The 26,880-nt window shown below is 39.7% G+C and overlaps 1 protein-coding gene across 34 annotated transcripts in view; it reads right to left on the reverse strand.

The window, feature by feature from the left end:
• Positions 1-1,024: 1,024 nt before the first annotated feature.
• The window catches only part of ank1a (ankyrin 1, erythrocytic a), a 76,792-nt gene continuing 50,936 nt past the window's right edge, over positions 1,025-26,880 (reverse strand). For 10 of the 34 annotated variants that reach the window (XM_020705902.3, XM_020705914.3, XM_020705908.3 and 7 more), the window contains 31 exons: positions 26,612-26,809; positions 26,402-26,500; positions 26,204-26,302; positions 25,932-26,129; positions 25,732-25,830; positions 25,331-25,429; positions 25,123-25,221; positions 24,944-25,036; positions 24,749-24,821; positions 24,611-24,631; positions 22,440-22,560; positions 22,164-22,242; positions 21,466-21,581; positions 21,151-21,375; positions 20,708-20,862; positions 20,417-20,628; positions 18,488-18,692; positions 18,272-18,368; positions 17,958-18,186; positions 17,746-17,874; positions 17,525-17,644; positions 17,351-17,435; positions 17,116-17,190; positions 16,753-16,884; positions 16,299-16,451; positions 8,937-9,582; positions 8,433-8,781; positions 5,028-5,111; positions 4,667-4,813; positions 3,613-3,701; positions 1,025-1,697 (listed from right to left, as the gene is read on the reverse strand). In XM_020705902.3, the coding sequence (XP_020561561.1) occupies positions 3,630-3,701; positions 4,667-4,813; positions 5,028-5,111; positions 8,433-8,781; positions 8,937-9,582; positions 16,299-16,451; positions 16,753-16,884; positions 17,116-17,190; positions 17,351-17,435; positions 17,525-17,644; positions 17,746-17,874; positions 17,958-18,186; positions 18,272-18,368; positions 18,488-18,692; positions 20,417-20,628; positions 20,708-20,862; positions 21,151-21,375; positions 21,466-21,581; positions 22,164-22,242; positions 22,440-22,560; positions 24,611-24,631; positions 24,749-24,821; positions 24,944-25,036; positions 25,123-25,221; positions 25,331-25,429; positions 25,732-25,830; positions 25,932-26,129; positions 26,204-26,302; positions 26,402-26,500; positions 26,612-26,809 (4,509 nt within the window). In that variant the 3' untranslated portion in view covers positions 1,025-1,697; positions 3,613-3,629. Of the gene's footprint in view, positions 1,698-3,612; positions 3,702-4,666; positions 4,814-5,027; positions 5,112-7,081; positions 7,602-8,432; positions 8,782-8,936; positions 9,583-12,713; positions 12,919-16,298; positions 16,452-16,752; positions 16,885-17,115; positions 17,191-17,350; positions 17,436-17,524; positions 17,645-17,745; positions 17,875-17,957; positions 18,187-18,271; positions 18,369-18,487; positions 18,693-20,416; positions 20,629-20,707; positions 20,863-21,150; positions 21,376-21,465; positions 21,582-22,163; positions 22,243-22,439; positions 22,561-24,610; positions 24,632-24,748; positions 24,822-24,943; positions 25,037-25,122; positions 25,222-25,330; positions 25,430-25,731; positions 25,831-25,931; positions 26,130-26,203; positions 26,303-26,401; positions 26,501-26,611; positions 26,810-26,880 lie in introns of those variants that run through there. The other 24 variants (XM_023958446.2, XM_078952986.1, XM_078952985.1 and 21 more) reach the window with 21 other exon arrangements.

A 26,880-nucleotide genomic window follows, 5' to 3' on the forward strand; every position in this document is an offset into this window, starting at 1 on the left:
CATGTTTGACCAGCGTACATTTTATGCTAATGCTAATGCACTGACATCATTACTGTATAGAATGAGGAGCTCCAAACTCCAGCACTGAACGACCGTAAACTCCTATCTGCCCTTGTTTGCCATACACACCCACTCAAGACACAAGCATTACTTTCCTTATGTAAGATGTTATTGCTACTTCTGAAACACAGTCAAGACAGAAGGCAATGATGAAGACGGCAAAGTAAAAAGGGACATGAGAGACAGGTCAGGCTCACAGTTAGGGGTCAGTAATACAGTTTCTCATCACAGTGATCGGTGACCGTCTTTGCTACAATCCGAAGAGACAACCATTTTAGCCAGACACAAGCTTCTCCCTCGACAAAAAGCTCCCTTATATCCAATTTCACATTGTGCCTGGTCAAACCAGTGCTACATCATTACCAGTGTTTCAGCTACCTCATCAAGTGACATCTTCTGGCGCAGAGAGGCTGCATAAGTGGTGTCAAATGCTGCACGATGAAGTCAAGACACACAGCTGGGATATGAAGGTGGAGATCCCAGCGTAAGTTGGAGGAAGACAGGACTGCTACATCTGCTCCTGGAGACCGACCATGACAGGACAGGAGAATGGAAGGTGGCGATGTTGTACAGAATTTTGAACACAAACCTCACAAAGAAACGACATGGAGCAGTTTAGATTAAGAAAGGGAAGACTAGCTCAGGGCGTCGCAGTAACTAGAAAACCCTATCAGAAGGAGGCAGTAATAAGTGATTACCCCTCCTGCCGTCTGCATGTATAAAACAATGGATGAAATCCACTAAAAGACTGGACCCGTGTAAATCCAACATTCAAAACAAGCAGAGCAACACAACGTTCTCATGTTCCGTTAACCACAAAGATCTGGATATATAGAATATTATAGAGGTTCCGAGGAAAAGAACCCAACAGGAAAAATGAAGGAATTTCCAATGTATCTCAAGCAGCAGCATCTGAGACGTCACACAAGGATCTAATAACAAAAACAACACAGGTAACACACAGTCACATAAAGCATTTTAGTGCATACAATATTATGTACAACACTGATATTTTGGGGGGATAAGTGTAGCTTCACTGGATTTAGAGAGCACTGAGACAAGTTTGATCCCTGTGGTGTGGAGGAGAGGGACAACCTGCTACCTAGAGATAACGTGTTTTTCAGTTTTCATTTCCTTTTTTAGTTTTTTCTTAAAGTCACGCTGACTTTTGAGCTTTTCCCTGTTAGTTTAGAAAATGGGTCGGTTATTGACCTACATTCCATGCCTGTCCCATCCCCGCCCCATTCACCCCCGGTAATTGTAGTTGAAGACAGGCCATGCGGCAGCAGTCACTCATGCTGATACAGATTACAGGAAGGAAATTTTCATTGCTAGTTTTTTTGTTTTTTTTGTTTGTGTTCTGTTTTTGTATGAAATCATGCTTATACCCTAGTAGATGTTTTTTCCCCAAAGTTTCTTTAAAAAAAAAGAAGGTCATTAAAAACGATAGGCTGATCTGTATCCTTTTCCTCTGATGCGTGCTCATAGTTGGAATAGCCTCTGGGGTTGTAATAGTGTTGGGGTCTTCATTTCTGGTTTTTTGCTTTTTGATGGGTGATCTTTCTCCGGTCACCGGCTGCTTGTCATGTGTCCGTGTACGATGGTTTTGATGAAGGGAGGGAATCCTGCGAAGAACTCTGCAGAAAAAAGGAAAATAGATATTTTTGTGGACATCGTTCTCAGGGTTATTACTGCCTGTCAGGTTGTTTTTAGGGTTAAACAGGTTAAAAGAGCTTGTTTGTTTAGCTGATTTAGAGGTTCATGTCAACAACTCACAAGAAAGTTGATGTATTTTAGTAATTCAAAAAGTGAAACTCATAATCGAAAACAATATTTCCATGAATAAATCACATCTTTGGGCTTTCTTCTTCCCAAACTAAACATGATGTTCCCTGTTAGTCTCTGCCATTTTGTCCATTTAGTGTCGTACAGACTGTGAAGTACCCGGTAGTCTGGCAAAATCAGAGCTTGAAAATGGAATAAATCTTTTAAAAAATTGAAGCTTATTGTCATTAACAAAACATTGTTTTCCAATTAAAATTGCATACAAAACGAATGAAAAGTTGTTATGCAAAATGATAGTTTCATACACAGACATAAAATCCAGTTGAGATGGATATTAAGTCAAGCTGCAGCAAAACTAAGCATCATCTTCAAGGTGATCAGCAGAGGGAGGTTAAGGAGCATCTTGTTACGCGGCTTTGATGATTTTAACTTGATCAAACGCAACAAACCAACACCGGCGATTCAACCAGCTTAGATTCTTTGTCTCTTCTCTTTTAAATAACAGAATCTGGATTTCCAAAAGGTTTTATGAAATGAATTTTCATCTAAAGAAAGAATGGTGGAAAAATTTAGAGTCTGGTTCTTTTTGTGTGTTCACCCCTGGTTTAATGGTGGCTTGACTAAAGGATTGCGACAGTTAATGCCCAAATCCTGGATTCATCTGTGACTATTTGAACCTTACCTTGTGCAGGCTGGAGTTTGTAGTCTACTAGACAACTTTCAAGTTTTTACTATTTTCTCATTATTGCAAAGCCCACAGATCCACACTGATCACATTTAATCATTTAAATATATCAGCCTTTGTGAAATATAAGTTTCACTTCTTAAATAGAATTAATGAAATAAACCAACTTTTTGACAATACTGTAGTTTATTTAGTAGCAAACTTTAAAATGCCAAAACGCCATTTTACAATAATTTGTTTAAGAAGATCCTAAGCAATATCAGACTCTTCAGTTCTTTACCATAATCAGATATTACAAAAAAACAGCCAAAAGCTTTTAAGCAAAACTGGTTGGCAAAAGTGGTTCAGATGTTCTTGAAATAGCAGTTTGTGAATGATTGTCGTCATATTTTTGTTACAAAGGTAAGTGACAGTTACACAAACACAAACACACTCTGAGAGCTCAGCTGGCATTATGATATACAGTATGTCCTTGTGACCTTTTTATTCTTTTTTTCCAAAAGTTCAGTCTTGGTTTTGCTGAGCACACATTGTGCCAACCTTTTTGCAGCTTGTCACAACAAGCATAAAGCAGAGCAATGGACCACTACAATTCATTTTAATATTAATGCACTAGACCTTTGGAATTATATTTGTGCCCCATCTCTGAGGGCATAATTGGACACTTAAGGGAGATTTTTTTTTCATTATTTGCATATAGATTTTTCCTACAAAATAGGCTTTCATGGCAATGATGTGTCCGTTAGAGCATTTTTTTCTCACAAATATAACTCCGTGCTTTGATGGAAACATAGTAAAGCATTTTGCAGAAGCAGCTATAGCTTCTAATACATCAGATTATTTGAAAAATAATGACATAGTTTAATCAAATTGCATTAGATAACTTTGAGACACACTACTTTAAACACACTTTACTATATTTTAGTAAAACTTTTGTCTTTTTGCTCATTTGCTGTGCCAGAACCATGTTAGAGATCATTAGTGTTGAATTAAATTTACATTCAAATGCATTTAATCCAGAGAGTCTGAATTAAATGTTTTTTCCCACAGGTCAGATGAGGTCCTGTGGGTCGGTCCCGTACCTGTGGGGACGCAGAATTCACTGCTTAACTCTCCGCAGACTGGCACATTTCACTATCTGAGCACCTTTCTTCACATCCACAGAATCGGACTACACCATGAGGAAGAAAAAGGGGAGTCGACACAAGAGAAAGGTTGAGGAAAGTGATGAGGACAGAAGCAAGAAGTGGGGTAATATTAGCAAGAAGGGGAAGGAGAAAGGGACGGTGCCACAAAAAAAGGCATACAGATTCACAGATGGGGGGAAAACATGGCATATGTAACATAAATGTGAGAGATGAATCAGTAAAAAAAAGAAAAAAAATAAGTGGATAAACATTCAAGCACAGACAAAAATAGATGGTGGTCAAATACAGATGAGAAAATGCATTTGAGGTTCAAAATAATGTAAAATTATGCATGTTTGGTTTCAACCTCTAAACAATTCAGACTGGCAATAACAGAATACTTCACTTCTCAAAATCTCTAATCTTTAGAGCCAGCCCTGGTTTAACAGTGATCAAGTGATAAGGCACACTATCATGGTTGAAGGACTCCAGGCTTTAATGAAGTAAACAAGACATTCAGTGCATGAAAAAGGGATAACTGGTAAGCAGCAACAGCTTTTTCATTCATTCATTATTGTACCAAAAACAAACATTCTGTGAGAAACAAATGATTAAAAGAAAGAGCTAATGGAGTGAGAGCCTCTTAAAGCAATGACAACACCAAGGAAAGAGCTGTTCTTTTTGCATGCAAAAGATAAAACAATAACAAACGGGGGTTACCTATGGGGCGGAAAGCCAGCGATCAAGTGTTTAAGCAGATAAACGTCTCTTTTCACGTTAGGATGTAGAGTTGACAAACAAAGGTCATGCAGTTTTAACCTGTCCTTTTAAAAATATATTGTCATGCTCTCTAAAACATTTACTTTAGTTCAGATTTTTTTAGGGGAAATGGGAAAACAGAATAGAAGCCTATCTCATGTAACTACATCCGATTCAGCTCTAGAAATTCCCTGCACAACACTGCCAGCTCCAGAGGTCACACACGGCTGCCTGCAGGTCAGAAGCCCACCTTGCCGCTTCCCCGACCCAAGATGGCGTAGCTCATGTACTGCTCAGCATCGGCCTCCAGGTCGTCCTGCAGAGAACCGTCCATGCTGAGCTCCTGAACCCCCTCCTCACCTGATCCCTTCCCTCTGCGCACAACCTTCCGTACAATCTATCCCATACACAAGAGGGGGGAAAAGAAAAGAAAAGATGGAAGTGCGTGATGAGTGAAGAAATTAAATATGTTTGATGACAACAACTTTGCTGGGTAATGAAATGAAGGACTCTGGTCAAATGATAATTGAGTCAATGATGATTCCATGGTGGAGGGAGGATGAGAGGCAAAAAAAAAGGCCATTAAAATAAATTTGGCAAAAAAGGCTAACCTTCTTTGTGACAATGTTTCCATGCTCATCTGTGAACTGTTCCTCGCTCACTTGTTCCCCAGGCAGATCTTCAACCTCATCACCCTGCAGATAATAAAGCATTTTTAAAACTCTGCAATTTTTTTTTCTTTCGATGAAACCACAAAGTGCACTCGCCATTTAAATGCAGGGTAAAATAATGACTTTCTCCTTCTGAAACTGTTGGATAAATGAATAAATAGACCTCAATATTTCTGATGCTTTTTAGGAAACACGTTTTTTCCAAACTCACATTAAATCATTTTTCTATTTATCTTTGACAAAGCAATCCAGCTAATCTGAGAACTGTTTGCCATGTAATTTTACTGACTGAACATGTCACATCAGCATTTTCACCACACAAACCTTTGCTTTCAACAGAATTGTCAATTTCCATGACCGAGTTTTAACCTTTTAAGTTCTTCCCTCATCAGGTACACTTTTTTCCCACTTATGACACTTCTTTGTTTTTACACAAACAAATAAAACTTTATTAAAATGTTTTTTTTCCAACCTTTATGAAAGCAGGTGATTCCATGAAGACCCAATTCTCATGACCCATGAAGCACGTTTTTGGACTGAAAGCATATTTTTGAAACCATGATGGTTTTCCTTAATGATACCTTTACAGATTACAGACTCTTCACCGTTAAAAAACAACCAAACCAGCACTGGAGTTTTCATAAACTGTATTTTGTTTTAACTGAGATGGCACTGCAATCATGAACAAAACTAAAGATTACATAGAGGTTATTTATATTCTAGTCTCAGGCCTACTTTGCAGTGCAATTTAGTCAGAGTCAGCAGTTTCTGTGGAGTTTCATTGGCTGAGCAACAAAAGATTCTACATAAGTTTTCTCAAATGGACCCTTTTTGGAACTCTCTGAGTTGCTTTTGTTTCAAATGTCAACCTTTTTTTTTCTGCAAAAAGTTGTGTAAATTTCCTGCTGTGGTGTAGCGGTGTTTTACCTCCTGTTTAATCACAGCCCATGTGTTTTCTATTGACTTTACTTCCTGTCTCCTCACATCTGATTTCTCTTAATTAATACTTCAGCTGCTTTTCAATTACTTAATCAGTCACTCTGTGTAAAATCGTCTTACTTCTAGAATCTCCACTTTAGGTTTTAATTCATTTTCTTGCTTGAAGTTCTGTCACTTCAGTTTTTCTTTTTCTCCTTCTTTAACTTCTTCTGACAGCTTTCTCATCCATTCTTTTCTTTTCAGCCTCCGCTGGGGCTCTTCTTAACATTCACTTCCTGTTCTAACTGTAAAAAAGGTCATAAACATATTTCTTGAAAGGAATTTTCCTCAGGAGAAAACTTGTATTACATCTTTCAAAGTTAGCCACAACAGTCTCTTCTTATTCTAAACCTCTCACCGGCATTGGATTTAAAGATGAGTGAATACTTTAAAAAAAATCTGTTTTGTACACCGTGTTCTGGTACACTTGACTTGATACAGAGAGGATTGCTTTCAATTTTTGTATTTTAAATGGCTCCTAGTTTCATGATTGCGCAAAGGCACTCAGAGGAATGACAGATGGTTGAGTTATTAGAGGGTTTTTGCAGGAGCATTTGGTATTCATATTCCTCACTAATGTTACTTTGCAATAATTACTGGTCATAAAATTCCTGATGATACAGTTATAGCCCCAGATGATCTATACTGGAGATTCTACTTTGCTATTTATAAGGTGCAAATTCACGCAGCAGAGCATGAGCCAGCTAAAACAATAAGAGACTGAGCTTGGGTGGACCTAAACAAAACGGCAAAAGAGTTTGACTGGAAGAAGTAAGAAATAGAGTGAAATAAAAACCAAAGAATTAATTTTTAAATTATGTGAATTTGATTCTGATTTTGTAGTCATTCAACAAATCAGTACATTTCTTTAACACTGCCCCTGTTTGCATTTGCTTCGCCTATTACATTTAGCCATAAAACCACAAACTCCTCACCTTTAGATATTAAAAATAATTGTAAATACTTCTACAAACAATTCCCTCCTAATCCCAGTTCACCATTTTTCCTGCTTGTACCTTCAGAATGACTCTGCGGCGGACCACCCTGGTGGTTATGTTCTCCTCTTCATCGACTACGCCTTCAACCTCACCAAGCTCGTGGTCCAGCTGGGTGTGTATGTAGCTAAGCACAGACCTCACTGAGCCACTGGCTATGTGAAGAACATTCTGACAGCTAATTACCAGGAAGGCCAGCAGCACAAAGCTGAAGAGGAGCTCTGTCACTAAGGCCCACATTACCACAATTTGGTCTCCGGGAGATCAACAGTCTGCACGTCGCAAAACACAGCTGTAGTTTTAGCCGCTCAGCCTGTTGTGCTACAATGTGCAGCCCTTCTTTTAGCCGAGATAAAAAAGGAACAGCTCCAACCCTCTGCTGTTTAACGCCGCTTTAGTCTTTCAGATCATTCTGTCCTCCATTTGCCGGGGCAGTAAGCCCTTCCGTCTAGGTCTCTATTCCTTCTCCTTCCCTCTGTCGGAGGCACCCAGTCAAAGTCAAAGATGTCAGACCCAACCAAAAGCAGCACTGGGACTCCTTTTTTACACCCCTCTCCCCCTCTGACCACGTGATCTGCAGGCTTTAAATACCCCTAGCTTCTCTCCTCTTTGACACTTTGGCAAGTAACTGGTATCTCACCTGGCATACATGTTACTCTAATTATCAAAAAGCATGTAATTTTCCATTAATAAATCTGTTTTTAAATGTACTTTTGTCATTTAGCCTCAACAGTCCAACATCTGATCAAAGGGCACAGTTGAATTACTGTAAGGTAAAGGGCTATAACAAACCCAGAATGGTCCTAAAAGCAGTTTGTCACCAAAGTTTTACTTTTTTTTCCTGTTAGGTGTGATCTAATCGTGTTCTAACAAAAAAACTGAACGAGTGGGAGTGACCCTCGATGGAAATGATGTAACATGAGCAGCAGAGTGAGAATACCTTCTATATTTGGCTGCACACTCTGTGCCCATGTTTGGGCCACTGATGGTGTGTGTGTGTGTGTTTGTGTGCATAAGAGCATGTTCATTTTAAATTTGAGTCTTTATGACATCACTTTTGTTTTATAGGGGGCGGTGTTAGAAAAACCCAACAAAATTGTCATTTACCGGTCATTTTAAAACACAGTCAAAGTTCTGATATCTCGTTTATCATTTAATTCTACATTAGTAACAAAAAAGTATACTTCGTTTTACAGTTTGAAGGCATTGCAGCTTAATCTGGGGTGCTGCTGCAGTAAATTCAATGATCTCTTCCAAGTATGAGCAGCTAACTTAAACAGGGATATATGGACAGGCATGTGTTGGATTCCAAAAAATTTATGAATCATAGAGGAAGGGGGGAATGGATGGAACAACATGGTTGTATGCTTACCTGGCCCTTTAGACGCACATCATCCCAGGCTCTCAGCTCTGGCACCCTGTGAGGAAATCCCAAACCCTTCTCGAAAGGCTGGGTACCTCTGAATTGTCCTCTTAAGATCTCAGAGTGTCCCATGTCTCTTACAGGCTGAAGCAAGGCCTCTTGGGACACATGGGATGGGTCTCCATCCACAGAGTTATGGACTGATGAAATCATGGTGTCCATAACATGCCTGGACTTGGACTGAATGCCAACCCAAGCTTGAGTTGGGTCAGTAGCAGGAATCCACCCTGGGCCTGTTTGCTCCTGAAGGTAGGAAAGGAAAGTGCCACTTCCTCCCCCATTTCCAACATTATCTGACCTGAAAGAAGATGGAGTTTTTGTCAAGATCACACTTTGTTAATTAGAAAAGTGAAAACATGTTTAGAAAAACTTGCTGGTCACCTCTTAGCATCCTCTTAGCATTAGTGCTGAACTTATTGCAAAACCCAGGAGGCATGCAGAGGTCAAACTAACCTGTCTCCATTCCGATCTGCAACACAGCTCAGACCAGGTGACTCACTTAATCGAGCATACACTCTTTGTTGTCCTGCAACGAGAGAAAGTCCTTCCTCTGAACCCGCTCCGCCTTCTCGCCCTCCTCCTCCTCCAGCTCCTTCACCACCAGTCGTATTTGTGACGGCCGATAACTCTGAGCTCGCCTCAGACCCCTGACCATTGTTCAGCCCATTAAGATTTATTCCAGCGATGGTGCCCCCCAGCGAGGCTGGCGTTGTGGTGCTCAGAGAGTCAACACCCATCTCTGAGTCGTCTTCTGGCAGCTCAATGGAACCACTCAGAATCCCACCCCCTCCACTGGCTGCGCTGGCCTGACTGGCCGGCCGACCCAGACTTCCACGGGGCAACCCCAACAGACCTTCCGAGTCGTCAGCATTGCTGCATTCCAGGGAGGAGTCCTCCACAGGGACCAAGGATGGGCTGTTGCCCGAGGGCCACACCTGCACATCTGACATCTCCATCAGAGTGTCTTCTTCTGTGGTGGCAATGGGTGCACAGTCCAGACTGGAAACCTCCTGCCAGTAAGGCTCAGCCTCCAGTGGAGAGGGTAGGCTGTACTGCATGGAGGCCGGCGAGAGAAGCTCTTCCTGTCCAAGCCCATAACCTGGAGCAAGACAAAGAGATGGACACTGACACCTGCCCCCCCACCTCGCTCCCCACCTCACCCCCACAGCATCAGGAACCTGGGAGGGGGTAAGTGCCCTGCCCCGGAGCTGGGCATCAAGGGGAGGAGAAGAGGAGGCTGAAGGGACAAATGGTAGAGGGGTGGGAGGGGTTACCATGATGGAGCAGCAAGACAGTGGGATTTGGATTAAAAGTGCAACTATCACAGAGCAAGACTAGCTTTTGGAGGAGGGGTTGTCAAGCTCAATCAGCCAGTGTTGATGATAGGACAGCAGCCTCAGCAGCAGCAGACACAGTCAGACAGACCATCGGTCCAAGGTTCAAGTCCAGCAGTGGCCGCTGCTGCTGTGCTGACTGCAACCTGCAGGGGAACAGAGAGGGACACCCGTCCACGCGTCCTCAGTGTAAAACTAGCACGCACACTCATACACACATGCATTCAAACCCTCTCAGAAACGAGCAAGTAATTATTGTCAGGCTGCATTACATGCATGCAGGCAATCTCAGTTTGTCTTCACACTCAGCTGCACACATACTACACACAAATCCCTGCTTCTTCAAGAATACATTACCACTGATGCATACAATCAACCACAATGCTGTTAACATTTATGCAACACAGTTCAATTAAAGTAGGCAAATTCATTCCTGTGAAAGCCACATTGTTGCTGATTCAAACAAAACTTTGAGAGATTATTTAAAGATCAAATTATCCATGTTAGTAAAACAGTGACTTTACCGTTAGATTTGGACTCAGGTCACTCCTACATGCCATCTAACCTTTACAGTAGACCTGATGTATGCTCAAAACGAAATGCAATACAAAATGATTTGTAATATTCGTTCACTCTGGATAAAAAGTGTTATAAAAATACCCTTCAAAATCTATTCTCCTAAACATCCATCTAAAATAAGTTATTTTGTGCAAAAATGACCCAAATGGTGGCTAAAGTGACAATGAACACCACCAGTGTACCAGGCAGAGGATGAAATTGGAGATGTGTTCAAGGGCGTACAGTACATGCAGTATATACAAGACTATCTGTACACTGCATAGTGACAAGACTACAGTGCAAACTGTAACTTGATTCAAAACTAGCTGTAGACTCTGCTGAGAGGGAAGAAGATATTTAAGACACCAAATGGTTGAAAGATTACTTGTTCTACTTTTACTTTCACCCTTTTCAACTGTGTAACAGTACAAAAAATACAACAGCTGTGCTGTGATTTATGAAAAAAAATTTGCTTTCAAAAGTATAAAAGCACTTGAAAGTTTTACATAGAAACTACTAGGTGCCCCACTGGATCAGCTGTTCTCCAGAAACAAACAGAAAGAAGACCCCCCAACTGTCACTATTAGAGTTGCTTTAATCACATGTTTCAGTGTAGCCAGTGTGCAAACTTCTACTTTCCCTCCTGAAAATTATCCGTCTTTTCTCTTTTAATAATTTCTTGCCTGATTTGTACATTCCCTTGTCTTTGATGTATATCTAAACTCCAAATGTAAATTTTTAATTTCAAAAATTTTGATCTGTGCCCATATACTTCAAAAACAGTTTCTGTGACAACTTTGGTCGGTTTCTATATTTAAGAAGGGTCAACAACATAGCAGGAGGGATTCACATGCACTTTCATGCGTGGGCAGCTGGGGGGGAGGGAAGTAACTAGTAATATGAGCCCTCCAATCCTTCACTGTTGAAGGTTTACAAACTTGGACAAATTAGGCCTCAAACCTCAGCTGAAATGTAATTTTAACTGTAGGACTTTCTGTTTTAAAATTGTGCCTTTCATTTTGTAGCTGCAGTCTTCTTGCTGATTTAAAGTCCCACTTTGATCCTCTTCTCATCAATTCATCTTCTGGTCTTTTTATTATGATGATGACTTTATTTGCTCAGCCCTGATTCACAATGATTTGAATAAAGAAATACTCAGCTATGCATTTTTAGTTAAAAGATGTCCTTCATCATAAGAAAAATACCACAAGAATATGTAATAAAAACACGATTTTCATCAAAGTGGGTCTTTAACATATCAAGACATAGTAAATGACAGTTTTAATGACAAGTGAACTTCAGAGATATTATGTAATTGTGATTTAGATCAAAGTATATTAACTTTATTAGCACTTTATTATTAGCTAGTATATTATTGGAGCAAATTGTCTGAAAAGGGATGAATATGCTTGGGATATGTTATGAATATTAGGTAAGATGAAGCGCAAGATGCATAAGTGTAAAAAAGTGCGTGTATATAAACATTAATAAACTCAAAACATCCAGATTCATTAAGCTTTAAGTACATTTGAATATGTTTTATAAATAAATCTTACATCTATATCTAACAATGATTTAATACTAGGAGGCAAGTTGATAAGAGAAAATAAAGTTCACAACTTTAAAAAATGTAAATGACATTACTACAAAGTTGACAAAAGAACATTTTGTTAAGTGTAATAACGATTCTGAAACAAACCTTAACGTGAACCATTTTTTGTACCATGTTAAATGTATAATTTTTCTGTCTTAGACCACTGCATTTCTCTTGCATATGACCTTCGAGTTATCTGTTTTTGTGTTTGCTCATGACTTATGCTACTAGCCTAAGACGCCTTTTGGTTTTCACAGACATCAAAATAAGAAAATAATTTATTCCTATGAATGATGGACAGATTTTAGAACAAAAGAATAAAACTGAAGAAAGGTTAAGAATGAAGAATGACATGTTTGTTTGCCAGACCCCTTTTGACATAGAGAGCCCAGAAACATAAAGCCAAGAAATTCACATACAAATATAAGGATAAAGTTAAAGATAAAAAACACTAGTGTCATCAGTTCCCACAAGCAGATACAGATGTATATGAAATTCCAAAAAAACCTTAGAAACGATAAATAAAAATACACAAGAAGACACAAACACTGACACACCCACACAGACTGATTTAGCAGTTCACATTTAAGAGGTGGAACAAAGTGGCAGACACATTGTATCACTACTTCAAAATAAAGTGAACAGAGTTTAAATAGAACCAGCGACACGTGAAACAACCATAACACTCATACATGAACAGAGCGGACACAAGTCAGAAAAAAAAAGGTTGGTAGCCTCTTTTTTTTGTTTTCCCCCTTATGAGGGATGAGGGAAAATGGGCGGGCAGCAGAATTACTCTCAGTTTTCATGCCATGCAAAGACACAAGTCTGTTGGTCAAGCAGCATTAATGCAGTTTTTTCAAAGCATCATCTCCAACAAGCTAGTGTAACTGCTGCCCATCATTACTGTGCTCCCATGCAAACGCAGAGGCAGAAGAGCAATGGAAGTCTGGTACCCGTGCAGGCATGCAGGGGGGGGGCAAAGGAAGGCAAACAAAAGGATGGGAAAAGTGGGAAAGGACAGAGAGGAAAAACAAGGGTAGAAAGAGAGACAGAGAAAGAAGAGAATATAAACCAGGGTGACGAAAACAGACAGACACAGAAAGAGAGAAGAAACGAGGGTTACCTCCCCCCTCCCAGTGGGTGCTGAAAACAGTCTGTGTGAGGGGGTATCTGTCACACTTAAAAAGGTGGGGATCTTAAGAGGAAAAAAAACTAAAACAAAAAGGAAATGCACCAGTCGCAAAAAGAGGAGAAAAAGAAAGGTAAATATGTGGGTCAGAGGTCGGCATGAGGTCAGAGTTCGGAGAGGAGTGAGAAGGAGGAAGAGTAGGGCGGCTAGGCTGCAGATGACATGTCCAGAAAAACACAGAAAGGGACAGATTCACAGGGAATGACAACACAGCTCCCAAAAGGACATTCAATGCACCAACAGTAACTCTACAAAGACTGGAAGATACATGCAACCACAGGCAGCAGGATCTTTGAGGCCTCCTCACTTAAGTCTAAAAGAAGAAGTTGAAATCTGTTGCGACATATCACTTGTTTTCTTGGTAGGCAAATCTTGAATTGGAAATAATCTTAACTAAAAAGATTTTCTTAAAATGTTTGAAGAAAATAAAAAGTGTTGCTTTTTTTTTTTTGGGGGGGGGGGGGGGGGGGGGGGGGGGGGCTCATTCCTTTTTAGATGTCAAGTTTAAGCTAAATCAAGTAGTGCAACACCCAGAAAGCTTTTCAAACACCGAAATGCCACTAGATTTGTTGCTATATGACTTTAAATTTGTTCCCCATGCAATACAATTTCCCTATAAAATTAAAAAAACTGGTTACATGGCAAACTTTTCTTTAAATATTCAGCAAGATTTATTTGGAAAAATTGTACTGGGTTCTCCACCTGGTTGCTCCGCCTCTGAGAAGTATCACATGGGGTCAGTAAAATCAGCATAAAACAAGCAGACAGCTAAAAAAAAACAACGGCTTTTCAAAGCCACTGTGTCAAAGCAAGAACAGCTTTTGGGAGCCAGATAGTACAAACACAAAGTTGTCAGATCCACCGCAGCTGTGATCTGAGCGACTTCCTTTTCACCCTTTGAGCCTCATGGTCACAGATGAATGCATTGCTACATCTTTGGGTATTGCTCCAGTTTTCACAGTGAGGACCTGTCACCTGTCCAACAAACTCTTCATCTGTACCTCATACAGAGAGGAGGAGTCAGTCCAGGAGGAGGAGGATCTCACATCAGCCCGAATGTGAAAATGGAATCAATAGGATGTAGGAAATGCATGAATAAAGGAAACCATGAAAAAAAAGAGTGTAAGACGAAAAGACCCACAATTTTTGTGAGGCTTTACTCACACTTCATGTGGACTGGTCATGTATGGAAAAGTGCTAAAATGTCCAACATAATTTTAACCCCTAAAGAAGCAATAAAAAGCAATCTGTCTGGTTTTTCAACATAAATCTAAAAGTATGTTTATCAACGAAAGCTTTTTCTCTTTGGGGAGTTACTCGGAGTATCAAAATCTCAAAATATTCCGCATTTTTAAAGCCCAGTAAGAGGGCAGTAAGAGTGTCCTGAGTCCCACTGCGTCTTGCTGTGATAAAATCCTGCAAAAGGTAAATGCTTGCAGCAGCTTTAAGCTTTAGGGAAAAAAAGACAACAAATACAATGGTGCCATAAAGTGTAATAAAGCTATCAATATCTCAATGTTTCTGCATAAAATCCCTCTTAAAAGTAATCTTGTTTCCACACAATTACCAAAGCAGAGTAGTTATTTAACAAATATATTAAGAAATATCTAATATATCGGGGAAAGATATATCAGTACTCGATATCTATTATCTTTGAGTGGCAAATGTAAGACACTCAAAGATATTAATGATAAACAGTTCACTCTAGAGTAAAGCATCTATAAGTGAAAAATATCTTGATTTGAAAGTCAATATGTAGCATCAGTTATATATGGTAGAACTAGAATTAAAACATTGTTTATCAGCAAAAATGTAAGCTTAATGAAAAAAAGTGAAAAGATTTACAGTAATATATTTTCTGATAGATGACCAAAAATATCACTTTCAGACAAAGGATGAAGAAGATGTAAGTAATTAAAATATTAAAGCATGCATCCATCGATTTATTTTCAGTTCCTTTCTTGTGGATATTCGATCCACTCCTGAAATCACAGGTGTTAAACTGCAGGCCTCGAGGGCCTAACTTGCCAATAACGCTCCTTATTTGCTAAACATACCTAATCCAGGTAATCAGCAGCAGCTGAATACCTGGATTAGGTAAAGAAGCATTATGCCGGCCCTCAAGGCCTGGAGCCTGACACTCTTGATAAATCTAGTTTTCCAAGGTCTTGAGGACTTGTGAAAAGATTCAAGGAAGACATCGTTACCTGTGTTAGCTCTTGGTGATGTGGAGGTGTGGCAATTTTTCTCTTAACTGACATTCACAATCAAAGCAGATCAACAAGTTGAACACTTTCTGCTCTGCTTTCTCTTGACTATAATATAGTATAATATTCTATACTAAATATACTGAATATTGTATGTGTGTATGTGTTAAGGGAGGGGAGAGGGCGGGGTAAATGGTGGATTCGGTTTTTATTTGAATTTCTGTGTCTGTTCTTAATTGCAGATCTTTGCGCTGCCCACAGATTTAGAAGCGTTTTTTATAAATTAGATTTGATTTTATTTGAAGATAAAACACTATTATCGTATCGGAATGGAAAATGTTTCTGTCAGTGCCCCATTTTTAAATGCTGGGATCCATCTAAAAGAAAAAAAACAACAACAAACAATTGAGTCATAAGAAACCAATTTCCATCACTGATGAATCCATTTTCAATTCTGAGATCTCTATTCCAGTTCATCTTTAGTTCATTTTCCGGTAATAGATGTAAATAGCAAGGACAAAAATACTGTGGAGGCAGCTGAGGTGCATGAGAAAAAACCCCACCAAATCTTAACCTCATCAGTGAATCTACTAAACACTTGTTTAACTGTTGTGTAAGAATTAGGTAATTATAAAAAACCATACACAGAAAAAGAAAAATCAAGTTTACTGTACATTTGCCACTCGCAGATAAATGATATTCAGAGTACTAAATGAAGAAATAAGATGAGAATAAATTGTAAGTGTGTGCTCCCAATGAGCTGTCTAAACTGTGGGGAAACATCAGAATATTTTTATGGTGATACTTCATCAGATAGAAAATGATGTATTTTGCAACCTTTTAGCACCAAAGTATGCTTTTTGGAAAAAAGATTAGCCAAGGAGGAGAAAGGGGGGCCGGGAGCACTGCAAATCTGCAGAGGGAGCTTACCATTGGTCATACCCGGGGAGAGATGCTCTCTGCCATGGCAGCGTCGGCTGAAATCCCGGGAGCCCTGCCTCTCAGGCTGGGCAGGAGGACCCTCCAACATGTTGATGATGTCCATGCGGTCGATGCTCTTCAGAGCTGTGTACAAGCTCTCCACTGTGGACAAAAATCCACTGAGACTCAGGACAGGGGGGTTTAGACATGTTTGCACACAATTTTGTACGCAATTTTGCACACAATTCTTGGACATTCTATTTTACAGTTTATATTTGCACACTTGTATATGATGTACATACTGATTTATTTAATATTATGTCTGTTATTTTGTCATTCTTACACTGAAATGGTGATGCTTCTATTTCATTGTACAATGGACAATGACAATAAAAGCAAATCTATCTGTCTCTTTAAGCAGGATAAAGAACCTGAGGGGGGGACAGAATAGTAAAGCACTCACTCTTGGCCCTCTTTCCTTCACGAGTGGCCCACAGGTTGAGCAGAGCCGAGCTCTGCTCAAGAAGGGAGTTTGGATTCTCCACCCGAATCTTATTTATGTCATCCACACTAAGCTGAAGTTCACGTGCCAATTCTGTTCAGAAAAGGAGACGAGAAAAGCCAAAAAAGAAATTTCATGTTATTCTTGTTCTTGAACGTGAGACACTGCTTCAGAGAAAATGTCAAAAACAAAGTCATTTCTGTGAAAAGGTTATGAATTCCTGCAATAAGACAAAAAGTTGTTGGTTTATTTGGCTTAGCAGCATGATGTCACTCTATCATATATACAATAACCAAGAATAAATTAGTCTCAGGGTTCCCTCACCCGCCCAGCTCAGTCCGAGCTGTTCTGCTATAACAGCCATCTTCAACTCCGTCCTCTCCATGGCACTCATTGATGCTGCAGAGGGACAGAGCAGGACTGAAACTCCAACACTTTTTGAACTTCTCAAAGCCTGATCCAGCAGGAGGGGTGTCAGGCCACTTAGTTAAAAGGAACTCTCATTCCTTTTTTATCCAAAACGCACATGGGAACTGCTGTAATCAAAGTCTTATCATACCCATTGCAGGCTCATTAAGAGCGTTGTATCTTTCTCTCAAAGCCAGCGGGGTCAGAGTTCGCCTCCGGTCTTCACTTCCCCTCATCTGCAAAATGTAAAAAAAGGAAAGGGGTTTAGATTGCACTTTTTTCATTGTTTTATCTCTTTGCATCCTACTTTCATGTAAATTCTTACCGTAATGCACGGAGGCATTGTAATGTTTAGGTTGCAGAGCACATGTTGACTGTCCTCATACTTGGTGGATTTTCGCAGAAAGGAGAGAAATCCAGTGGGTTCTTTACTGCTGTCTCTCACCTTAAAAAGAAATTAAAAAAAAAATCAAGAAAGTTGAGATAGAATTAGTGCGAGAATGATAGATAAGGAATCTAAGCTTAAGGAAAGGCAAATGTTAACACCTTGACAGTGACAGGAAGTCGGTTGTCCCTAAAAGCCTGGAAACTGAAGCAGCGAGGCTGCTGAGTGGCCTTCCTGACAGGCAGAAGGTTTCCTGAACACTCCAGATGAAGGGGCATTCCCTCCATCACCTGAAACATACCACCTGTCATCTAAAACTGTCCTTATCATTTTTTATCAATGCAAAAACAACTGCCGCAGCATCTGAACAAACCTCTATGTCTCTGCTGCGAGCCACCTCTGCGAAGTTCTCGTGTTGTTCCAGAGTTTTATCCATCTTGTCATCAGTCATGCAGTAGCAGCGCAGACGGCCTTCGCGCAACTCGTTCATCTTTGCAAACACCACAAACTTTGCCATGTAGGGCACAGCTGACAGTTCTCTGTAGAGCAGGTTAGCAAAGGAGACGGCCTCAGCTGTCCGAGGGCAGTCTGCCAGCCAGAATCTAAGAGGAAACAATTGGATGTAATCAAAGAATTGCATTCATTTCTACCCGGTCTTGAATCGTGAACTTTGTCAGCGGAGCTTACCGGGCTGACACGTTGGTTGTAAAGCTGGCACAATCATTGGCATATATAAGTTTTGTGGTGCCAGTAATGTCCTCCCACTGAGCTGAGGCAGTGCCACCTGACAATGTAGGACATGAATTTCACACCCTTACATCTTTCAGAGAAGTAGATTGGCAATCCCTCCACAAACGGTTGCTTTTGAAAAATAGAACAATTCGAATTTGGGGAAAGCAATACCTATGACAGAGCAGAGAAGTCGCAGGCTAGTGGTGTCCCCTTCTCCTGAGTCTCGAGGACTGTCCCTCCAGGAAGGAGGCAGTGGTATGCGCAAGCCGATGGGGCGGTGAAACTTGCGCCGCCGAGGCTCCACAGTGACCACTGGGCTAAAGTTGGCTTGATTGCCAAGCAGCTTTGCAACCAGCTCATCTGGAACTGGTTGAGCCTGGGGTCCAAAGCAGACGATGGGACCACAGGTTGATAGGATGGAATAATATTTGCAAAAGCAACATAAAAGTGGAAATGATTAAAAAAAAAGGTTGTGATGAAAGGGAAGCATATATAATATAGGAATGTAAACAGAACAAAAAAAAAGGAAAAGGAAGAGGATAACCAAATCAGGAAAGAAGTGAAGAAAAGAGAAAGAAGTCAGCAGTGAACACACTCAGAAGCACCAGAGACACCAACCAGTTGCATGACTTTATAATTATTTTTATTGTGAGGTGTTACAGTGTCTATTGACAGTGGTACACAAACATAAATGCAAAGAATATAAAATAATAAGGCACTAAGAGGATCCACAAGGCCACTGCTGTGTTAGACAGGTTTTCTATGGTAAATAGATTTGTTCCTAAAAAAATGTTAAAATAAATATATCAAAGAATATAAGATCATCTAAATATGTGTATATTAATTTTCATTAAGTGTGCTCAGTCAGGAGTATACAACAGGGTAGAAAGTATTATTTATAAGGCACAACTAGCTTTACATAAAAGTCCTCTTTCTTTTCATACAGCTAGTTAAACTAAAAGATACAGTGGAGAGTCAGTTTATCCTATTGTCATTTGTTATTTTAGTCTACGAAATATTATCTAGGCAATTTTTTTTTTCATTTAATAAAATAAAATATTTAAGCTGCCAAACTGACATTTTTTAAAGGCTTTGATGAATGCATTTGGTAAAAGTTGGATTCAGTGGTTTTACAAACAAAAGTAAAAGACAAACATGCACCAGAAAACAATTTGCATGCAAACAAAGATTTAAAAAGCCATATCATTTCATTTGTGAAACCTTATGACAAATATGTCCACCATTAAACATTTTGACAATAAGGAAATTGATTAGAATTTACAATCTGCCAGATAAGATTCAAAAGATTCATTTTACTTCAAAATATAAGGAGTCAAGGAATTAAAAACACTGTTGCTATAAAAAGGACACTTTATCTTTAGAAAAAATATTTAAAAGGTGTTATTTTAATCTTACAGTTATTTTATTTCATTATTCCCACTCATAGAAAATATAGTAGTGTGACTTCAAACATTGAAGGGATGTCAAATATGGCTTTCTAAAGGAACTTCGCTGAAGTATCTTTGGTGCTTATGTTGACAATATACTGTAAGATCAACAAATAATGGAAGTTGTTTACTTAAGTGTATAGAAGCAAAAAGTAAATATGACAAAAAAAGGTTTTAAGATCAGGTCCTCGGATGTTATCCTGTTTTGTCTTCTTTTAAATCTGAATACATGCCAACACATTAATTACAGATAAATATCACTTCAAATGCTGGAAAATGAAAACAAACTAGATTTTCTGGTTGAAACAGACATGCAGAATATAACTTATTTTCTTGCATATTTCTAATAAACATGTTGAACATGTGATGGACAGGTTTTATCTGCTACATAAATATATTAGTGAAAGAATAGCACAAAAGCGGTTGAAAGGCAAGCACGATTTAAAATGAGAAATTCCAAGATCTTTTGCAAATTTATAAAAGTAAGATTACCATGATAAAATAATATTTCAAAAAAGCTTGGCCCATGCTGTTGTGATTTGATTTTTCCATGATCAAATCAGAAAAAAATCCAACATGCTTTTTTTTCCAGGCGGCACATGCACTAACGATTCTGTCTCTCCTCTCCTTCCTCCGCATCGTCCCATCTCACCTGCAGCCCCAGGCGAACACGTTTGGTGACTGCCGTCTCGGGAAACGTGGCCTGAACCATCGGAACCAGTTTACTTGTCAGTGAACCTCCTTCAGGACCGATCAGGTCACTCTCTTGCTGTACTCTCGACACAACAGCAAAGTAAAGTGGGAAGTCCGTAGAAATGATCCGGCGGATTCTCTTCTTCCCGAGTTCCTCTTGACTTTCAAGTTCTGAATGGGGGGGGGCGTCAATTTTTAGAAAGTTTTGCCAGTGAGTGCAACTTTAACTGTGATGTAACTAAACTCTTACCCTCATCCATCCCGTTCAGGATCGTCTCTAGCACCTCATCGCCATAGCGATTGCGATGCTCCTTCCAGACTGAACCATTCTCACTCCTCAGGACCACAAGTTCACGATCACCTCGACCCAGCGCAGCAAAGTGGGGGATCTCTACAATCACAGGTCTGCCACATACATGACAGAGCTTTAGGGTCTTGCATTAAAAATACAAAATAGAAAATTATTTTCAAAATGAAAGCTGTAAATAAAAAAAATTATATTTTAGTTGCCAGGTTTTAATTTTAAAGACCCTCATCTGCTCATCTGGGGATATTGGGCAATTGATTGTTTTTGTTCGACAGATTAGATAAAACAAATCTTAACAGGGAGGAATTTTTAATTACTATTTATGAAACCCCAGCGGCATTTAATTTCTTTTTTCCAAGTTGAATAAACAAAAGAGCATTGCTCACCCAAGAAACTGCATCCCAGCTGGACCTAGGGAAATGATTCTGCTGGCCAGCCCCTCTCCTTCTACCAGTGGAGGGGGGCTGGTCAGCTTCTGCGGCTTCACCAGGCGGCAGGTAATGCGGGTGGGTGCCGCACACGTCCGTGGAGGTATGATGACACGCAGACCATTATGCCTGCTGCCTCGCATTGAACCGCCTCGAGCATCCACCATGAAACTGACCAAAAACCTGTCATCACACAAAAGCTGGAACAGTTAGCAACCTGACCGGACAGAGGTTCAAGGACAAAAGGTCTTTAGTGCTGCAGGCTGCGCTGACCCTGTGTGTATTGGACTGGCGACGGGGCTGACGTTATCGGACGTCTCAGTTGCGGGGCTGCTGGGAATCAGAGAGTCCTCATCATACTCTTTTGGCAGCGGGAGTGGAGTGTGTTGCTACAGAAAAGATAGAGAAAAAGTCCTTCAAAATTATTTTGTTCTGATACACTAAAGAATATTCTTCAACCCACTTTTTACTCTTATTGAAAGAGTAGATCACATAAATAATAATATATTACAAATAGATCACATTTATTTATGATATGTGCCAATCTGAATTGTTGGAATTATCATCTAACTGTTAATAATTCAGTTTAGCTCCTATCATTTTATAGGATGATCAAAAAGAGTGATGAATGAAGCAGAGTGTGAACAGTCACTAAACTGATGTAGATATGAGATAACAGCTGCATGAAGACATCTGTGTAGTGTGGAGCAGAAAACAAGGCTTTAATCTTCCATTGTAAAGAATACATAAACTCCGTTAGGTGACTTCAGAAGATTTAAGATGCACTGACAGTTACATTGATAAACACGTCGAGAAAAGCAATCCAAATCCCATTTAGTTTTCTTCTTAAACTATGTTTGTACTCTGATTTAAAAGTCTCAGTATCATTTTTCCTCAGATCTGTCCGTCAGCCCATATTATTGAAGTTCAATAAGGGAAACTGCAAGCCTGAAAGCCTGCAATGCAGTAACCTGGGTTATCTCTTGTTCTTTCAGGATGACAGTTTCTGGAGAGACCCGTGGAATTCTGGGAATGGCAGGTGAATAATTTCTGTTCAAGAAAAAGAGAAAAAGAACTTCAGAGATAATACATTTGTTTACATCTGAGCTCTCCCCGTGTCATCATTTCTTTTTTTTTTTTTGCTCCAAGTGTCTGTCTATGGTGCATTCCCATCTACCCATCCCACCTTTTAGCTTGTGGTAACTAGCTTGACTCACTACCCTGCTTTCCCACACATCCCCCCTTACGCTGTTCCCAGCCCTCTCTCGTACTCCAGTGATTTCTTGGGGGAGAGGAAATCGGCATCATGGTCTTTCATGTCATCCATCTTCATGTACCTGGCCCCTTCTGTCCCCAAAAGTTCCTCTCCTTCAGAGAACATGCCAAAGAGAGCGAACAGACCGTGGTCAGGAGGGTGAAACAGCACAAGAGAAGAAGAGAAAAAAAAACAAGACTGTTAACTAGCAGTTAGGAGGGTTAGACGACACGATGACCCCATATATAAAAAGAAGATGTTGATTAGGGATTAGTCTGGTGACATGAGACATGTGTCACAATGTAGACTAAATGACAGATCACTATGGAAGCACTTGATGTATGAGGAACAAGAAAACAGCTCAGTGTATCCAGGAGAAATCTCAGAACTTTTTACTCTAAATCCATAAATATTGATTCAATAAAATCACAGAAACAAAAGAATTTAGGTTCCAAACTCACTGAAACACAAAATCTAATACAGACAAGGCAGACTTTCTTTGCCTAACCCCCATAACAAATGCTAAAAAGAAAAGCCTGTGACATTCATTGTTTACTGTATCAGCTCTGCTTGTGTGAGTGGATGTCTGTGTAAAGACCTGAAGGTGTCATTACACTACGTCAGAGTCATGAAGAAACTTCACACCAAAGTCCTGTGTGTGGCCGTCCAGAGTGTCACACATAATGAACTGGATAATATCACCCTCTTCTGCGGACATGAGATGTGCCCTAAAGACAGGAAACCCTGCAACTCTATTTTATGATATGTCAGCACAAGTTAGAATGTAAAACTGTCTTAAACTTAGATTTTATAGTTGGCATCTCTAACAGGTTTTTAAGACCTGCTTCATTCCAGTTGTAATAGAAAATGTCCATTAATAAAAAATTGTGTTTTTGGTGTTTTTAACATGTTCTTGGGGCATTTTTCTGATGATGGAGGAGATATACTGTACAAAGAAAAGTAAGATATATATAAAGAAAATTAAGATTAACATTGCATTTCTTTATCTAAATCATTGTGAATCAGCATCAGACAGAAAGAAAAAGCATAGAGTAGTGATGTAGGACCTAGAACGGCAAGTCACAAGCTCCCTTTTCTGCTCCATTCTAATGCGTTCACACTTGCAGATGATTAGATCCATGTACGTCTTTTCCTCGTCTGAGCTGACATGTGGCTCAAAACTGTATGGCTAGGTAGCTTCAATATTGCTTACCATTTTTGTTACATCCGAAATGTTAGTTTGGGGTTGTGAGGAGCTGTAGGCCAGTGGGAGAGAGTGTAAGCAAAGGGATGATGGGAAAATAAGGCTTACTCCTGCTCACAACTCAGAGGTAATCTTTTTAACGAACTCCTGCTGCTCTGCAGAAACTATGTCCTAGAACGACACAGGTTTTTTTTTTTTTTTTTTTTTGCTAAAAAGGACATATTCATAATTAAAAAAAACACTGGTAGTGCTTTTTAAAAAAATCAAAAGGTGATGGAAGTGGGACTTTAAATGTTGTATCATTTATTTTTTCTATTCCTGAAAACAGATGCAGAGAAAAGCTAGGAGAAAAGGAAGAGTGAACCACAGAGAGTGGTAAGAAATTTTCGGTAAATTAAATTTTGTATATTAATTTTACAAATGGCTTTTTCAAAGTTCTAATCATACAATCCACTTTTGGGGGGGTAAAATTAATGATTATGGGGTTTAAAAATTAATTTAATCCAGAGTTTCTTCCCACTCTTTACCCAACAAAATCGTGATCTACAAACGTAATTAGAAACACAGAAAGCAGAAATAACCAAAGCACAATAGAGCCACAAGTCACAACAACACACACATACGGCCAAGCAATTTTTTAAAAAGTTCAACAACACACTACTATGAGCTGTAAAACCTCAAAGCGCAGGTATAAATGATTAATGTCTGCTACCAGAAAATAATGACTTATGTCAAAACACAGAGGAGACGAGTTAGAGAAGGCGGATCTTATTGTAAGGATAAATGGAGGTTACAATCATGAGTGCTAAGGAAGCATGCCAATGACAAAACCAGATCCACCATCACAGTGAGCAACACTACAGAGAATTTGAGAGGCAGGAGGACAGAGATGGAATGAGCAAGTCGTTTTTCAAAACGACTTGTTTGCTGCACAAAGAAAGAAATTAAGCTATTCATACCTAAAGTTAGTTGTGCAATTCCTAAAACAAATGGCAAAAAAGCAACAACAAAAAAGTTGAAAAAACAAAACATTTGTTATACCTTTAAAGAGTAAAGTTGCAAAATTTTAAACTACAAAAATATTCTCAGCGCCGTACCTTCATCCTCAGACACATCTAGTATTTCATCTACGGTTTCTGGAAAACTCATTCGATGTTTCTCTGTGGTCGTCTGAAGGTTGAAGAAAAAAAAAACAGTCATTACAGACCAGGAAACACAATGAGGCAACATTTTGAGATTTTTGGTCTTGCTAATAGCCGTCCATCATGCTTAGAAGTTCATAAACTCCTCACCATAGAAACAGTCTCCTCAGTGACGAGCTTCAGGACGTCAATCACAGAGATGTAGCCAAGCCTCTTGGCAATGGCAAGGGCAGAAGTGCCATGCTATCAGGAAAATGAGGACCTGATCAGTTCTGCTGAAGCAAAATGCCATAAATGAGTGTGAAGGGGAGTGGTGTGTTTGTACTCACAGTAGTGATCTCATTAGGCTGGGCATCATGCTTCAACAGAAGTGTCACTATGTCTGTGTGTCCCTGCTGTGCAGCCTGATGTAAAGGAGTGTAACCCAGCTGCAAAAAAGGCAAAGTAGAAAATGTATTTCTTTAGAAATAGAACAAGTTGCGATAAGACATCACATAAATTATGTCAGCCTTTGTAATGACATTGTATGTATTCTACCCTTGTTTTGCTGTTGACGTTAGCCTGTTGCTGCAGGAGAAACTTCACCATCTTGATGTTTCCATAGTGACATGCTACATGGAGAGGTGTGTAGCCCATCTGACAAAGGATAAAACCAGTGAGCACTCATGAAAAGTCCCGAAAAGTCACACAATGTACACATTTTTTTTAATTATGTTTGCAGATTTAATGAAATGCAGACAGAACTGTTCAGTGAACATTTGAATAAAACAAAATCAATTCACTCTTCAGAACTTTGAACATTTTTATCTTCAGAGAGGATTAGACATAGTTTCTAAACTACAACCTTAAAAATAGAAAGAACAAGGTGAAGCTATTTTAGCTCTTTTTTTTTAACTGGCACCTCCTCTATTGGTGAGGTGAAAAAAGAAATTTCTTACCCGAGTAGCAGCATAGACTGAAGCGCCTTGTTTGACCAAAATATCTGCAATGCCCACATGTCCCTCTTGTGCTACAAGGTGCAGGGGAGTCAACCCACTCTGTTTACAAAAATAAAAAAAAATCATACAATAGATTAAATGTAGGATCCAAAAATAAAATGTGCTAAAATGTTCTTGTGCCTTTGATGATGTGCTCTTGCCTTGTTGCCAAGGTTGACGTTCGCCTGTTTGGAGATTAGCAAGGAGACTATATCAGGCCGGCCTTCCTGAGACGCCAAGTGGAGAGGTGTGACCCCCTGCAGTGACTCAGCATTGGCTGAAGCTCCATGCTGCAGGAGGCTGTTTGCTACCTCCACCTGGTTTTGCTTTGCTGCAATATGGAGGGCAGTATAGCCATTCTAAAAAAAATATGAGGTAGTGTAAAAATCTTTAGCTTCTACATTGTCACAGTTTTGAAAAATATTGTTTTTACCCTTGCGGCACTATGTGGTGAACCCCCTTTACTGACGAGTAAGTTGACCACATCCAGGTTGTTGTGATGAACGGCAACATGCAGCGGAGTCAGACCGTTCTGAAAAACAGCATACGTTGACCAAAATGTGGAGGATTTATACTTCAATCACCTGTACAGTATCAAGTAAATACATTCATGCTCTTTGTATTCTTTCACCTTCCCAGCTGCATTAGGGTTGGCTCCTCTCTCAAGCAGTAGCTCTGCTACATCCACCTTGCCATACTTGGATGCCACATGCAGTGGAGTGAAGCCTTTCTGCACAGGGACCCAAAGAAAAATGGACAGAATATTAGGTTAAACTACAGTAATACTAAAAACAAATGAAATCAGCAAGTGACAGAGACACTTTAAGCCGACATGGTTTACCTTGGTCATTTTGGTTTGCTGTGCCTCCATGTCCAAAAGCAATCTCACAGTTTGGACGTGACCTTCTCGAGCAGCGATGTGTAGAGGTGAGTGGCCAGCGGTGGTGGTGGAGTTAGGGTTGGCTTTGTGCTCCAGCAAAAGCTTCACCAGCTCTTTATGACCCATCCGAGCAGCACAATGCAGAGGTGTCTGATCATCCTAAAAAGGAAACAAATATTCATAAAAATCTATTACATTTGGTCACCACAAAGAAAGTGGTGGTAGAAAAT

Source organism: Oryzias latipes, chromosome 9 (genome assembly GCF_053564925.1).
Source record: "Oryzias latipes strain Hd-rR chromosome 9, Olatipes_Hd-rR_3.1".
NCBI classification, from domain to species: Eukaryota; Metazoa; Chordata; class Actinopteri; order Beloniformes; family Adrianichthyidae; genus Oryzias; species Oryzias latipes.